General features: G+C 40.3%; 1 protein-coding gene across 5 annotated transcripts in view; it reads left to right on the forward strand.

Annotated features, from left to right (window-relative positions):
- LOC120751252 (uncharacterized) overlaps positions 1 to 16,393 on the forward strand; it is a 31,472-nt gene extending 15,079 nt beyond the window's left edge. For 2 of the 5 annotated variants that reach the window (XM_040060788.2, XM_040060794.2), the window contains 10 exons: positions 1,434 to 1,556; positions 2,576 to 2,658; positions 3,847 to 3,972; positions 4,798 to 4,843; positions 5,973 to 6,106; positions 10,401 to 10,529; positions 12,117 to 12,231; positions 13,061 to 13,195; positions 14,407 to 14,532; positions 15,395 to 16,367. In XM_040060788.2, the coding sequence (XP_039916722.1) occupies positions 1,434 to 1,556; positions 2,576 to 2,658; positions 3,847 to 3,972; positions 4,798 to 4,843; positions 5,973 to 6,106; positions 10,401 to 10,529; positions 12,117 to 12,231; positions 13,061 to 13,195; positions 14,407 to 14,532; positions 15,395 to 15,516 (1,139 nt within the window). In that variant the 3' untranslated portion in view covers positions 15,517 to 16,367. Of the gene's footprint in view, positions 1 to 1,433; positions 1,557 to 2,575; positions 2,659 to 3,846; positions 3,973 to 4,797; positions 4,844 to 5,972; positions 6,107 to 10,400; positions 10,530 to 12,116; positions 12,232 to 13,060; positions 13,196 to 14,406; positions 14,533 to 15,394 lie in introns of all 5 variants that reach the window. The other 3 variants (XM_040060793.2, XM_040060791.2, XM_058420091.1) reach the window with 3 other exon arrangements.
- Positions 16,394 to 16,962: the final 569 nt, after the last annotated feature.

The raw sequence follows: 16,962 nt of genomic DNA on the forward strand, positions 1-16,962 counted from the left end.
AAAACAAGTGATCACGTACAATATCTGATAGAAGAAATAATTTGCCCAAGTTTTGTCCAAATGTTCGTAATCCCTTTTCTCAAATGTAAGGTTCTTTTCCACATTCACAAACATTCATGGAGTGTATTGTGTACAAGGGAAGCAGCGATATCTAAATTCTTTCTAAATATTTTTACCTCTCATTTTTATTCAGCTGAGTAGTTTGCATCACACCAGTTGGAGCCATACAAAAGACTTTTTGCTTCTACTGAGGGAAACAAAAGAATGCTATGTAGGTAGATAAGATTAGAGAAGGGCTTGTCTAGGAAAGGGACCTGAATATTTCATCAGAATAATAGCTTCCTACATGGCAAACCTATTTTAAAATAGATTACTTTTCTCAGAAAAATTATTTTTCTCCTTTTTTTTTTTTTTTTTCCCTCCAGAATAAAAGTTATTTACTTGAGTATATACGCACAGGGAAACAGAAAATTACTTGCCCTGGAGTACTAAACTGATACTATCTGAACCATACTTGAGTAAATATCCTGGCTAATCTCTGTATGTCAATTCCCCACTAGATTTGATCTAGGTATAAAACTAACAGCTTTGTTCTCATAACTCTCTAAGTTGCTTAGCACCTGAAGACTTGATCTCATTCAAATACTTTTTTTTTTTTTTTTTTTTTCTTTTTTTTTCCCCGCTCTGTCTGCTTCATGTTTCTCTCAGCAAAGTTCCGTTCCCCAGACTGGCCATTGTTTAAACTGTGTATAAATATTGTTAATTGTACAGAATTGAGCATTATAGTTTTTCTTCTTTTTTTGCCAGTTTTTCATCCAAGAGTCTTAAGGGATTCTGCAGATCTTTTTTGAGTTCTCATTGTACTCCAGGATGTTGGAATACAACTGTACAACTTAATATGTTGTCAAGCAAGGAATCACCACCACTTCAGAGAAGCATCATCTTCTCAAATTCCAATGTTTAAATCAAATCCGGTCTTTAGAAACCTCTCCATTGTTTTTAGATGTCAAGTGAGTGACACAGGGACATTCCAAGAGAGAAATTTGCCATGAGTATACCTTACTAAATTAATTAAACCTTACCTGCAGTTAATGATGCAGTTTTTGGGTTATCCCACTGTGAATAGGTTGATCAGACATACCAAGGGTATGAAGCCAGTATGACACTTTGTTAATCTGTTTAAAGGGTCTTAAGGATATTTTAATTATCCTAGTCACAAATCAAAAGCGTTGAAGCAGCTGTGATTTATGGCTAATCCAGAAGTCACAAGTTGGTTTCCTTCCTGTTAAGTTCTCAGAATTTTTAACAGTTTCCTTTGAGCATGCAGAGGAATCAGAGAAGGGAACAACAAAGGATTAGTCCTGCTAGGTGTCCTGCTTGTGGCTCACAGTAAGATGGCAGTAAGCATTTCTTTCTCTGATTCTTTTCTCCAGAGTCCAACCGAGAGGCTATTGGTGCCGCTAGAGGAGTAACACCCCTGCTGTCTCTTGCCGAGTCCTACGATCCCAGAGTGCAACAAAATGCAGTTGGTGCTATTCTGAACCTCACACAATCAGGTATTTTCTGTTTACCTAAAACTCACTGATAGAAAAATAATCCTAAAGGTTAAGGCTAGTATAAAACCATATCTGAGCAACAAGTTATTTCCTCTGCATATGACATTCATGTTGGTACCACAGGTTGATGATTTAAGTTTAGCTGATACAGGCCCTTTTTTGTCTAGTAGCAAAACAGAAAATCTTGATTTTCAAATCTAAGGGGCTAGTATATGAATATTTAAACAATCAGTCAAAGAAATAGAAAAAAAAAAAAAAATAGCCACTTGTTAAAGAAATAATTCGGCCTAAAAAATTAGCAGGACATTTGGTGTACTTTAAAGCAATCTTGGGAGCTTATCCAACACAGTTGAGCTTTAGGAGCTTTTTGCTTGTTCTGACTAACTCAATGCTGGAATATGCTAACCTCAACTATCATGGGTCAGACATTAAAGGCACCTAGACTATCTGCCAACAGTTTTAGCAAAAGCAGTACTTGTTCCTCTGCAATTATATGTAGACTACCATAATTAGTTCTGAAACAAACCAGCATTAAATTTCACTTACCAAGATGATACCATTATTCCACAGAGCTAAACAATAAAGTCATGAGTAACATCTCTGAACTCTGTGTTGTGGAAGGAAACAGTTGGCAAGAACTTATACAGTTGGCTATTACATTTCTGGTATTATTAAAAATATTTTAAATAATTTCTTTTTAAAACACAAAAATCATAGTGAAGATCATACCTGAGGCTTTTCATCTTCTTCAGCAATTCAGATTCTCAGAGCAGTTTTTAGCATAAAACCATCAAAAGCTTAATCAGGCAGCCTGCTAGTCTTTTTGATAAAATATCTGCATACTGCTGCATTACACAAGCTCTAAATTACATACTCTCCAATCACACTGACATATATTTGGACAACATTAGCACTCTTTAGTACTCAAGAACTGTGCACATCCCTTTTGAATGGTGCCTCCAGATGACGGGGGGGGGGGGAAGGAGGAAGACACTTTTACTTTTTCTTTTTAATGGCAGAGAAAATCCAACAAGTTCTATGCAAGGAAGGAGCCCTACCAGTTCTTGCCTTGCTGCTGGAATCTCCTGACTCAGAAGTCCAGGTACGACTAAAATAGATCAGATTTTAAAACAGTAACATTGTGACTATAAGTAGAGCACAAACCACAATATGCAGAAATGAAAGGGGGGAGAGGAGGAAAGGTTTCTCTAGTGAAGTGGAGAAACATGGGAGAGCATCTTGGTGAAACTCAGCTCAGTCAGACAATGTATATTAAGAGACTCAATTTGTCTAACTCCACAGGAGAAAGTTATGACACAAAACTTTTTCTACCAGCACACTTTAATGCATGCACAGGATGTCATGTGGCTACCTTCTTGTGTCTTTCACATCATCAGACAAGATGCAGATAGGTCTCTTCCTCTGGGTTTGGGATTTTTTTGTATCCTAACTTTGATCTTCCACTCTAAGCAATGTTACTAAGTATTCTGAGAAGACGTAACTTGCAAAGATCTTTTGCTTGTTGTTGTAAATATCTGTAAAGCATTCTATTTTATGTCTGTCACAGACACCTCTTTGTGATTCTGCACACTCACCAGAGAGCTTGTCTTAGTGCAAAGGTATGCTGATAAATAAACTATGAGTCAGAGTTGTAAGCCTTACACTCTGCTAGTTTGTTCAGTCAGTCCTTTGAGTAGCACAGAATTGTTTGCTCCATCAGTTTAATTATCTGTCTTCTCAGATTTTTTTAAATGTCTGAAAGGTATGGACCCTCTGGAATTGCTTTCTGCAAACTATTTCAGCATTTTTAGATTTCTCTGAGATTCTTCTTAAAATTTCCATCTCTGTAGCACAACCTGTTTCCTCTAATTATACCTCCCTAGTAGTAGATACTTTTATATGCGTAATCCTCCCTAGCCTTAATGGTTAGATCCTTTGGAAATGATCCCTTGGCATGCTAGGGCAATAGCTACATCCAGCTTGAGTAAATCAGTGTAAACATATAATACAGTAGACGCAGATGACCTAACTTAGATGCCAGCAGCAATGTCATTGCAGCAGCAGAGCACATTCCCAAACAACCAGGGTCCCAATGAGCGTACAACACGCCCCAGCAGGATTGCTGGAGCAGCTACAGCATGTTGTGTCAACCCCGTAAACACTCTTAAGGTGAAAAAGCATTTTATTTTCATGGGTTTTAAACCTGAGCATTTCTCCAATTTATTTGTATTCTCTTCGGTGTGTCACCACTCTGACCTCTCTCTCTACGCTTTTTTTTGGTTCTTTGCAGTATTACAGCTGTGCTGCCCTGAGCAACGTGGCAGCCAATGTTCAGCACCACAAAGCCTTGCTGAGACCCAGTGGCAGATTCCTGCTGCGGACACTGATTTCTCTCCTGTCCTCTTCTATGGACAAGGTAAAGCTGCAGCTTTCTCTTTGTGAAAAGACTTAGCATCCGAGTGGAGCTATACACTTGGACTTCCAGTTTCAGCCTCACATGATTCTGTTCATCTACTGTACGGGTACCTATGCAGCATCTTTCCCATGAGAAAACACACCTATAATAGAAAATGCAGGGATCTACAAAGTCAATGTATGGAGAAAGCAAAGGAAAGTTATTAAAGTTCTTGTACAGCCCTGGACACTTACTTTAGACTAGGTTAGCCTATATGCTATTAACTTGAAACATCATGTGAGAAGTGCCTTGTCCACGCTGTGTCTTTGATCATTGTGTCTGTGACAGAAGTTGTCTGACATGTCTCTTGTGCTACTTTTTTTTTTCCTTTTGGTATGCAGAACTTTTACTGTATGGCTTCAAGGAATAACATCTTGAAAACTTTGCTTTGTTGAAAGCCACATCAAAGAAACTTTAAGAAACCACAGTCCAGGGTGGAACTTGAAATTCTGTGTGGAAGGGAGGTGAAAAAAAGGCAAAGCAAATCAGACAATTTCTTTCCCTTTATTTTCCTATAACTTTTCAGATGTTCTAAAATAAAGCCAACATCTGAACCACATTCTTCATCAACAATAGGATGACTGATACTAGTAGGCTGAAAAAAATTTCATCAAAACTTTGAAAAAATAATGTTCCAAAATTTATTCTTGAAGATAATGTAATAACTTGCTAATGTTGTCATGTTTATTTTGTGTGCAATAGGCAAGAACATGCATTACTGAGACTGCTCTTTTTCCTCTTGTCTCTTATTTTTATTTTTTTTTTTTTTCTCTTTGGCACGAGCAGGTTTCAAGCCAGGCATGTGTTTGCCTAAGAAATTTGGCTACCAGTGGTAAGCAATGTGTTGGAGATAGAGAAACCACACTATTTCTTTCTCTCTCTGCCTTACAGAGTGAGCACAGTGGGCTGGGAACCTTTCCTATTAAAAGCAAAGAGACATTTTCTACATTTTAACTGGATGTTAAGGGGAAGAGGAAGGCACAGAGCACATCCTAACTAAATTTGTCTTAGAGCTCCCAGACAGAAAGTGAGAAAGGCAGCAGAGGTGTTCTTATGCACAGAGCCTTAGTGAGTTGATAAGTTTTTCTCCTTTCTCTGTTTCCTAAACGTTAAACCCAATTAGGACAGAATGGCTCCTGAAATTGCTTATTGAGTAGTGACCTGTCTTCTCCAAGGCATGATTCTGTCTATCATTAAATGTAATCTTCTCCCATGCATTTGTCATCCTCTTAAAAAACCGTGTCTTATTAAGTGTCCAAGATTCATTTCTTTGACATATTCAGGAGCTAGTGGCAGAGGACTGGCACATTCAATGCTAAAGTCCCAGACTGCAGAGTAGAATTATTCATCTAGAAAATGTAGATGTGTTCATTTTCAAGCAGTCACAATTATAGAGGAGCTGAGAGTGGAGGAAGTGCTGTGCCGCTCCTTCACGTGTTTGAAACACCCAATCTGCTTGACTTTTAGGTCTGTCTGTCCATCTGCTGGCTGCTCTGGCATTGCTTCTTAGTGCACTCACTGAGGTTGCAGGGGCAAGTGGGATATAACAACTCAGTGAGGTGCCTGGACTCTCTCCTGGCTAACCATAACTCTGCAAGATAGGTGGTGCTTGGAAGGTCTTCTGCTGTTTGTGCAGCAGAAGCTGCTACCTTCTTACCTGGCCTTATGCCAGTGATGGACTCAGAAAATTCCCCTCACTCTTTTATTTTGAGGTTCAGACACAGACTGAGGGTGCCCAAGCCTACGTTCTACCATCAAGCTTGTATTTATCCCTCAACAAAAGGAGGCAGAACAAATGAGGGTTTATTTTTATAACTGAACATCTGGCATTACCCCACCCCACAGAGATGGGGAGATCCCCTCTAATTTGATCACCGAGGCAACAGTCAACTGAGTCAGAGCCTGAATTACTCCCTGCAGTGCACTGAAGGCCCCTGACCTCCCTTGTTTTCCCCCACCAGCGGACATCCAGGCCGAGATGGTTGCTGAGAACGTCCTGCCCAAGCTGTGCTCTCTCCTGGCCTCTGGCAGCGAGGATGTGCGTCATGCCTCCATTGCTCTGCTCTGGATACTCTCCCAGCACCCACCCAACCAGGTATGGGAGGTCATTTCCCAAAAACAGAGGGGAAAGAGTAGTTCTGGCCACCACCTGGGGTAACATGCTGTTATTGCAAAACTGCCTAGGAAATGCATTTTGAGAATGACCAAGAGACTCTGGGAGACTTCCCAGCCCTTCTAACAAGGCTTCGTTTACTGCACCTGCACTGTCGCTACCTGAGGAGCCATCTGTTGTGCCGAGTGAGATCCAAAGGAGAGGCCAGTGAGAGAGTAGAGGGGGAGATGGCTGTCAGTGTCAGAGTGGTTGGGTATGTGGATACTGCCTTGCGTTCCCTGCAATTCCCTCTAGTCCGCTCAGTCCCCGGACCATAGGTCTCCAGATGGGTGTCGGAGGAGAGGACGTACACAGCGCCATGAGAGGCTGTCACCATGGGGGCAACCGAGGAAGTTATTTCTTGGCTACAGCTTCCCCGCACATGGAAAAAGCAGAGAAAATAATTTAGAGCACAGATTTAAAGTGCATAAGTGCAGAACAAAGGGTAAATATACGTGACTTCCCTACATGGGCAGCTTTATTCAAAAGTGCATTTGTAAAGTATTAACATATTTTGAATTAGGATCAAAAAAAAAGGGGGGACTAAAAGAATTTGAAATCCTGTCTATCTTTAGTTAATGCATAAGGATTTTTACTAGGACTGTGTATCCTCATGTCCTCCGTTATGGAATGATTCTTTTGCCCACGGTCAGGGTAACCACCACCATTAATAGTGCAACACTAGCAAACACCTGAAGAAGTCTGACTACAATTAAATTATGGCAAATACTGACAGATTACTCTTGTTTTTAAATAAAACTTTTCTTTACCATAATTAGAAACATCCTTGAGAACATAGATGTGAAAGCTTTTTGGTAGGTATTCTGAGCTAACAACATCTTTTGAGGATAGAGGTTGAGTACAAAGAGCGAAAATATGTGAGAACCTTTCCTGCCACATTTCTTCAAGAGGTAGTGACAGGGTCTGAATAGCTTCAGGTGGCCTTAGGTGCTTCTTGCACCTGAAATACACTCAGCCTGATTGGAAATTTATCCAATTTGATAACCTGAGTTTGGAAATCTGGGTTTGGAAACTTGGTGTGTTACAGTTCAGTTGTCTGTACGCAAACCAGGATTGCACCTCCCCTGCCTCTGGGACATAATGGAAAAAATGGGTGAGCTCAATGCCTGGGAAGCACCAACTAGAGCACAGAGCTATTCAAGGCACAGTGGCTGCATGAGTACTGAACATCCTCATTACTTGTCAAGCTGCCTCAAATCAAAACACAATTTGCTCTCGACAAGCTTACAACTGAAATGCATTTACATTTGCACAGTTAATACGTTATTCAATATGAGACATTATTCTGGAACATGGTCCTCACTCAGTTTTGCTTTTCTTGTCTCCAAACACTGTATACATTTTTGTTCTCCCAGCAAAGAGTACCCACAAATCGTTTTCTCCCTGGTCCTGAAACTTGTCTTTACCCGTGTTTCAAACTCCTGGCCACAAAGAGATGTGGTCAGCATCAATGGGAACAAAGACACCAGGAACTCAGCCTTGGTACACCAGTGGTGAAACAGCCCATTCTTCTTGAGGGGTCAATAGCAGGAGGCTGGAAAGCAAAGCATCTCACTTTATTCTCCAGTGAGAAGTATCTACATCTCTAAATTTGTTTTAGTGAACAAACACGGCTGTCCCTGACTACTGAATGTTGCTGCTTTGTGCAAGTGAGCCCTGGGCACTCTGAGAAGAGGCTGACCTCTTCGTATTCATATCCTGCCGCCCCATCTCCATGCCTTTTCTGGCCTGTTTTTCAAGTCTTTTCAGTGTTTCTTTCTCTAACTCAGGCTGAATTCTCTGTGACTGAAAAAGGGACTTCTCCATGGGAACAACTGTTGGAAAACAAACCACTGAACAAAGCTAACCTTTACAACCAAGTCAAGTGATGCTTGAATTATTACAAATACTACCCAGGATACAATGGGGCAGAATCTGTCTGCCCTTTCGTTACCATGAAGCAAACCCCCAGGAATGCTTCATAGGAGCTCCTCGCCCTGCTTCAGCCCCCTTTTTGCAATCTCCTGTTTCCAGCAAGGGCTGGAAAACTTCCCTCTTGCAGAAGGATTTGTATTCAGTTTTTCCAAGGACAGCCAAACCCTGAAACACTAAAGAATCAGGCTATGTGAGAAAACAGTCTTTTAAGTCAAATTCCTTTGAGCAAAAGACCTGGAAGTCAGGGTCTGTCTATTCCAGATGGTGCCAGACTCTCCACTCCAGGTACAAAATAACTTTGCCTTACCATCTTGCTAACTGGTAAATGGGATAATATTTACCTCGTCAAGAAATCTCTGTGTAAGGAATAAGAGTGCAGCATTGCAATTGTAAGCACACTTGCTCTTGGAATATTTTTCATTGCCTTTTTTTTTTTTTTTTAATATTCTAGTCTTGGGAAAAGTTAGATCAATATCTATCTGAATCACTCAATCTATTTTTACTCACAGTTTTCTCGTTGTTCTCTTGCACTGTGCAGGATTGAGCCAGAAAACAAAATGTGGATCTGAGCCATATTCCATCCAAAAAGAGTTCAGCAAAATTCAAGTATGGTCACTTGCTAATGTAGGTCCTAAATAAACAAAAGATCTTGGCAGGGAAGTCATTATTTATTAGAAAGTTCCTTTATAATCCACTGAAAATTTCCTCCTCTCAGGCTATAGCAAATGAAAAATGAGTATCATAGTTGATGGGATTACATAGAAAAGAGGACATTCAGCCCAAAAGCATAGAAAACAGTCATCAGTGGTAATTTAATTGGATTATCTAAAACTATATTATTTCTTCCTTTAAAGAGAAGGAAAAACAAGACCGAGGAAGGTTTGCTGTCATGTCTGTATATAGGATTCTTTAAATGCCCCATGTTTAGCCATAGGACTGCCCTTTCAACTTATTTTCCTGTTTTATTTTAGGGTTGCTCGTTGTGACAGTGCTTAAAGTGAGCTAAGTGAAGATGTCAGCTAGTATTAAAAGAAAATAAGATACACTTTTGCAATTTAACCTAAGCAAAAGAAAGATAAAAGTTAGACTAACTTTTAAAGACACCTGCCTTTCAACATTGCTTTAGTGATCCTGATATTTCAGAAGTTTCAGAATTATGTGAATTTTGCAGCTGTGTAAAGGACCAATACTTTTTTTTATATTGAACTCCCTTATTACTATGTCTTGGTTTCCAAGTAGTACAAATAATATAGTTCATTGTTAACAAACAGAAGAACTGCATAAAAACCTCCTAAATTCCTAAGGGAAGGAGACTGAAAGAAAAAATACTCCCAAGAGGAAATCTTTTGGTTTTAACTGTAGACCTAACACAAACTCTGTTGAAGTCAGGTTCCTCTTACACACAGAAGTTTCCCCTTAATCCATATTGTTATTGAGGTGACTACCTGTGCAGTAATCCAGACTCCGATCTGATACTACAAGACAAGAGTAATGGCTTCAAACTGAAAGAAAGTAGGTTTGGATTTGATATTAAGAAAAAAATTCCTTACTGTGAGGGTGGTGAGGCACTGGAACAGATTGCCCAGAGAATTTATGGATGCCTCATCCCTGGAAGTGATTAAGGCAAGGTTGGATGGGGCTCTGAGCAACCTGGCCTCGTGGAAGGTTTCCTGCACATGGCAGGGGGTTTGGAACTACTTGAACTTTAAGGTGCCCAGGCCATTCTGTGATTCAATTAATATTAATGGTAATTGGAGGAAGACTACATTCAGAGAGAGCTATCCAGCAAAGTACCTCTAAAATATCATCAGACAGCAGAGAATTGTGTGTAAAGAAGACGTCATTCAGGACACGTTTACTAACGAGATGCCTGATCACAAACTGATCTAAACATACAACCCATTGTTGTAGCCAGGTGAATTGCTGAAGCACTCGAGGACACACTGCTGCTGTAACTTCACTGTGTACTTCTGCCTTTCACACCAACCCTGACCACCTCTCTTTCCAGTCAGGATCACATATCCTTCCCCTGACCAGCAATGACCCTGGTGAGGCATTTGATGGAAACAACAATAAACTACATGACCTTGAAGACACCAGCCTTCCACAGCAAGTGCCCAACACTCAATGCCAACCAGATCATACTTGTGAGAAGCAGCACTGGACCCAGCCACGTCCTTGGTTTAAATAAGCAAATGAATGCTCTTCTTGCAGTGCAAGTTTGGTCTCTCCATAGGTCACTGCAAAGTCACGTTGTGCTGTCAATGCTGGATGTAACTGAGATACCGGTTGCTTTTCTCAGGACACTCTGGCATGTGCTGAGCTATTGCAGAGCCTGGGGATGTTACTGGCAGCACATAAAACAGACCCTGTGATTGTTGGACATACTGCTTGCATCATCAGAAACCTGAGCCTTTCCAAAAACAGACAGGTAGGTACATAATGTTTGTCACTGTGTTATACCCTGTGAGGTTGCCATTGTGTTTATGTCAAATCAGCATTAAAAAAAAAAAAAAAAATTCTGTGGGAAATTAAACATATGCCAATTTGCTATATATTTTATACAAAATTGCATGTATGAATAAAAGGACCATAATGAAAGGCAGTTTTATTCCTATTTTCCCAATACAATGCAAAAAAGCTAACTAAAATAAGAAATATCTAGTTTTTGCAATGAGAGATGAGGTTACGTAATTTGACTGCATCATAAGTATAAAAAGTTCTAGCAAGGATGTTTCATACTGATTAAAGGAATCATTCAGAAAAGTCTGAGGTCTGTTATGAACTGAATCTTTATTTCTTGGCTCTCATGCTTCAGCTGCTGTTTGTTGTGGAATAGAACCCCAGCTATTGATGTACATTTTGCCTCTTTGGCAAGATACTAGCTATGCCAACATGCTGTAAAGATCTCTCATGCTGACTTTGCTTCAAAATCCATATGTACAGATACACTTCCTTTCTCTTTGCCTTTTAGAGTACCTTGATCAAACAGTACCACCACAATATGGAGGGAAAAAACCCCACCAAATTCTCATTTCTGCTTTGTCCCACTTCTTAGTAAACACTTTTCAAGACTCAGTTTTTTTTCTCTTTGTTCATGATCCAATTACTAGTAGTTCCAGAGATTTAAACCAGCCAGAAGGAAAAGTATGGGTTTTTTTCACTTGGATAAGGATATCAATTTCTAATAGTTGTGACATCAAGCTTTGCAGGAAACTAGATTCCCTTAAACTCAAGGCCCATAGTAGGAATAAAAAATGGACCATCTGTTCAAAGTTTGACAAATATGGTTCTTTTTTTTTTTTAATACTTAAATTCTGTGGCTTTATCCTGTTATCAGCTGGGAGCTGCTTCACCTTCAGAGAGTATCAAGCTCTCATTGCTTGATACTCAGCAGCATATGAGTGGGAGTGCCAGGTTTCCTGGATCAGTTCTAAGGAATGCTCCCTAAAATGCCTAAGAGTCCTTGTCACAAGAGGAAAAAAGACAGTGCTGTTTCTATGCCAGCAGGACACAGAGTGTGGGAGCTTGAAAAGCAGCAGTCTCAAATCCACCTTGGACCTCTAAGCAGCAAGCTAAAAAACTGCAGCATAAAATGCAGCAAAAAATGAGTATCAAACAAAGGTACTCCCTTTTGTTGACACCTGAGCTCACTTAGGGAGCCATGAGCAGCTTCCATTGTTAGGACCTCCCAGAGAGCTGTTGATTCGACTTCATTAGCAACTAGTCACCTCTTGCTGACTCATTCAGAACTCATTTCTTGGTCTCATTTTTTGCTTTTAATCCAGGTCAGCACAGGCGAAGACTCCTATCTATTTTCAACTCAGTCTATAAATTATTATCTCAGTACAGGTCTCTGAACAATCCAAGGTGTTTTCACCTAGTTGTGGCAGATCTGGGAGGAGACATTTCCATTATTTATGGCTTAGCCCTCAGTACTGTAGGAGTACTTCTGAAGCCCCCAGACACCACTAAACCATAATGGAAGTGCTAAACATGACTCTCTCTCTTGTGGCAGAGAATCACTGAGAGCCGCTGTGTCGAAGGTCTCCTCCAGACCATGCTTTTGACCGACACTCAGGAAGACTCCCTTCGTTATGTGACATCCTGCCTTGCTGAGCTAGCAAAGCAAGGTATGGCAGCAACCCTCCATGAATGGCTGAATCAGACACATCCTTTATTAATCCTAATGGGAGATGGAGCACATCTGGACACACAGCCCAAGCCTTTCCCTTTAAATTCATTGTTTAGTTGCAAGTTTCAAGGACAAAATCCAATTTGTTGGCAGGATACATGGCCTTCATTGTCTGCACTTTTGTTCATCTGCTTAATTTTTTTTTTTTTTGTGCTGAACTTTACTGCTGTACATGCCCTGTCTACTTGTATTTGTAACATTTCCAAGTCTCTCAGGCTGAAATAATTTCATCATTGCAGAAACTGATATAAAAAAAGACTAAAATACAAGGTAGGTCTTTATCTTGATTTTTTTGCATGTGGATTTTATCAGAGATACCAAATTGGCACTCATTAAAGGTACAGCACTCTTAATAGCAGAAAGAATGAGTGTAAATTTTCCCAACATGCCCCAGCATTGGATATTGTCTGTCAAACAAGTCATCTCTTGTATCTGGTGTAATGGCCATACAGCTGGCAACACATCACATTTAGTTTTGCAAACAGAGCGCAGTAGGTGTTGGACAGACTGAGCCCAATATGCCAAGAGTGGATCTTGCACATAAAGTGATTCCTTTTTGCAGAACGAAAAGCCGACAAAATATGAACCAAATCCATGGCATTACCTTGCTGAGAGTATAACCTCAGAACATGACCTTTTTCTTACAACCTGAACACACTTACTAACCAAGTTCAGCACTTATTTTCATGCTTCTCCAGTTACATGAAGGATTCACTATTTCAGCAGTTCCTATTTAGAGACTACTCTCTTACCTTTCTGCCTTCCAGAAGGAGCCATGTTACACATGGTCCAGTGGATGGATGAACCTTTGACAAAGTGCTTGGTGAGACTGGCTGGCCAACTGGAACATCCTGAGCCATCCTTTCATGCTGCCTCCATCGTCCAGCACATGATTGGTCACGGTAACTCACAAAGGATTAACTGTCCTTTGAAAGAGACTTATGGGTGTCTGGAGTGAAATTAGCCTTTTCCCAAAGGACTGCCAGGCACTGAACAACCTTAAATATTCTTCTATCACCCCCCATTTGGTCTCTACAAATTTTTAGAGTAAAAGCGCCTATAGTCACCCTTGAAATAAAACAGTCCTTGAGTGTATGAGAAAGTCCAGGGATGAAAGCAGACCATAGATAAAGGTCTGATTCAAATGTTGGTTGCCTTCCTCAAGAACTGCCACACTGCAGGGCTGGTCCATAGCCAATTCTGAGGTCCTTGCAAACAACTTCTGTAAGAAGGTGGAAGACCATTAAGATACTCTTCACCATGGGAGAGATGAGAAAGTGTTTCAGGCAAGGGTCACTTCAGACAAGGTTACCTCTTTCTGTTTGACCTTTTTTCTCAGTATGTGAAATGTGATGGCATGCCCCACAGACAGCAGAGGTAGTGTTCCAAACGTTTAGATTAACTCTGCTCCCTGACCAGCAAGAGAACAACTCTTACTGAACCAAATCCTGCTGAGATAATTCTAGGCCAAATTAGCAGGAGCAGTGAAGTAATGTGGCCTTTAAGAATGTAGCCAAAATTTTTAAAGTTTTATTGAGAGAGAATAGAGGAGCGTTATTTTTATCTGTAGAAAACAAACAGCTTTGTGCTTAATATACTTGTCCCATGCAGCTGAGAGCCTTGAAGACTTGCAAGAAAAGGGTGTTCAGATGATACTTGCCACATTCTCTAGAAAGGTATGATTAGCTTTTCAACATTAGACACAAGAAAAACTGAAATCTATAGTGAGTTCCCAGTATGGGAAAATGCAAATCTGTTTCATTTCTACCATTGAGGATTTGCAACAGTGGAGACTCTTGCTTAGGTAGTGAACAGAATCCAACAGCATAATCATCTCATGGATGGCTTCACCTACAAGGCCAACCAGCAAGCCCCTTGCACTGGGATCAGATTCCCAGCACAGCAGCCCACTCATCTTTTTATTTACCGGAAATATCAGCAGTAGTATCAGAAACTGTAGTACAGGGAAGTCCCTTGCCAGTCTTTGTAGTAATGTTGGTTTAAGCTGAAGGTAGATGAGTCATTATTGACCTTATAAATGTTGTTACAAAAATCAGTTTTCAAAGTGTTTAAAGGTTCGTATTGATCTCTAGTGGTTCTCTCATTTATGCAGAAAAAATGATGCTTTTGTGGAAGCATCACATTGGAGAGATTCAAACCTACCTCAAGAATTTTCTTACCCACCAAGAGGTCCGTTTTCAGCAGCTGGGCATCTCCACATTCTGCAGACTACGAGCAGGTACGTCCTTCCTGCCAAGGCCGCCTGCACCCATCAGCAGCAAACAGGCTGATGTAACAGCTTAGTAAGAGAGATCACAGAATCGTTGGGAGTTGGAAAAGACCTCTAAGATCATTGAGTCCAACCACCAACAGTGAAAACTTCTCTGGGGACTAGCTCTGCTCACTTAAGAAAACAGAATAATCTCAAGGGTAGCTATTACCTCACCTGTTTTAAAGCAGCTCTTTAAGAGTATCTCCTGATAAAGGCAGGAGGATTTTGGTTGCTTGCTTTAAAACTAAAAGCTTTCTGAACAGCAGGGAAACAGGACTTCAAGAACAGATGCTTTTATCCAATATAAGAATTTTTGGGCACCAGATGAAACCTAAAAGCTTTTCAAATGTGATTTTAGTTTATTTTGATAAAGCAAGCAAGTAAGGAAATTGCATGATTAGCTGATATTAATGCTGGGAAGTCTCACGTCTTCATACTTAAAAGTCCATTCCTTAATATTTTTTCTGGGTTTGGCTAGTCTTCTTGTCTTTGGATAAAAGTAGAGTATTTATGAGAGTTATAAGGTGGTAATAACTGTATATAGCACATATCTACATTTGTGGAGCCAGAGCCAAAACCCTGCTATATCTAGATAGGCAGCTGCTATATAAGGCTGAATTTGTCAACTGAGATTTATACATCTGGATCTGGAGAATTTAGCAGTAACCTTGAATGGTTGTAGACATGAAAACTTTGAATTTGTATCTGCCTTATCTGTAATAAGAACGGCTAGCCAACTGTATCTTACCTGAAAAATAAGTTTTCTATACATCCGCATTAGAACATAGGGAAAAACAGCAGGTTGCCTAACACTATTATTTCTCTTCAGATCCAGACTTTTCTTCAGCATTCAGAAAAAGCCAAATGGCCAGACTCCTTGAGCAAGTCCGTCAACAAACAGATGAAACTCAAGAGCTCCTTAGGGCAGCTATGTGCTATGAAGACAGTTAATATTTAAGCCAAATGATTTGTGAAAACTTACCAGATCCAAGGGCCAGAACTTTCAGAGGAAACAACTCTTCATTGGTTCCTGTAATTTTTCTGCTACTTGCAGTTTGGTCATACAAGAGAGATGTCCTGATAACAAGAACTGGAGCAGGTCAAAACACAATTCCTTGGACCCTTTGGCTGGCTGCTTGAGTGTGCTTGAGGACATGGCAACATGCTGAAAAACACCTGCTATGCTATGCTAACCTTCCATGATTTGTTTTTGGTTTCCTCACCTCCCCCTCAGAAAAACCAGCACTGTATTTATGAGGTTTTATTCAGTTTTATTCAAGCAACAGGCTGATTCCACTGATGCGGCATCTCTCAAGTATGCAGGTGACTCTGCATTCATCTTTATTCTGTTTCTGTTCCATGTCCTGTATTTCAGAGCACACTCCAAGCACTTTAGAACGTGATTGAATCAACCCATGCTATAAAGACAGAAAACTAAAAACAGGTTACTACAGAAAGTAACTGCTGAGAGACAATTCAGAAAGTGCAAGAAATTTTTAAGAAACAAGAATGGGTGAAACCTTACAGCTGATCCTTGTCCAGGCTATAGGCACTGCTCTCCAGCAGAAGAGCAAAGGCATGTTAAGGCAAGGAAACGTTGCACAGAGCAAGTATACAGAACACAGCAGGAATCACAAATTATTTGGGTGAGATATGTTTAAGTACAGAACTGTGTTCTGCAAATGTTAAATTATTTCCAAAGCTACTTTCAACAAGGGAACAGAGAAAATACTTGGCAAAATTAGGAATTGTTGTTATATTTTGAAATTGATACTTCATTTTAAATGGAGTTAATGAACAATAAAAAGGTAGTCATGTGTTTAAATTCAACTTACTTTCTTACTTTTATACTTCCCATGGGCAGGCAGATGTTCAGCCATCTCCAGGAGAGCTGGGTTCCATCATGTGTAACGGTTACTTGGGAAGATATACACTCTAACTTCAAACATCCCCTATTTCTCTTCCTTCCCCCAGCTTTATATGCCCAGCATGACAATATAAGGTATGGAACGTCCCTATGGTCAGCTGGGGTCACTTGTCCCAGCTGTCCCCTCCCAGCTCCTTATGCAACTCCAGGCAGGTGGGGTGGTGCGAGAGGCAGACTCTGTGCAAGCGCTGCTGAGCAGTAACTATAACATCCCTGTTATCAACCTTGTGTTCAGCACAAACCCAAACACAGCCCGCTTTGAGCTACTATGAAGAAAATTAACTCTACCCCAGCCAAAAGCAGCACACTATCTTTTCAGGTGCTTCTGACCATCTCATAACTCTTATGTGCACAAAGGGCTTTAGAGCTGATACTGGTTACAAACATGGAATAAAATTGAGATTAAAAAAATAGTTTAAAAAAGTTATTCTGTCAGGTAAGAGCTCAGTGTTCCATTTAACTGTGGCTCA

This window comes from Hirundo rustica, chromosome 3 (assembly GCF_015227805.2).
Source record: "Hirundo rustica isolate bHirRus1 chromosome 3, bHirRus1.pri.v3, whole genome shotgun sequence".
Classification (NCBI taxonomy): Eukaryota; Metazoa; Chordata; class Aves; order Passeriformes; family Hirundinidae; genus Hirundo; species Hirundo rustica.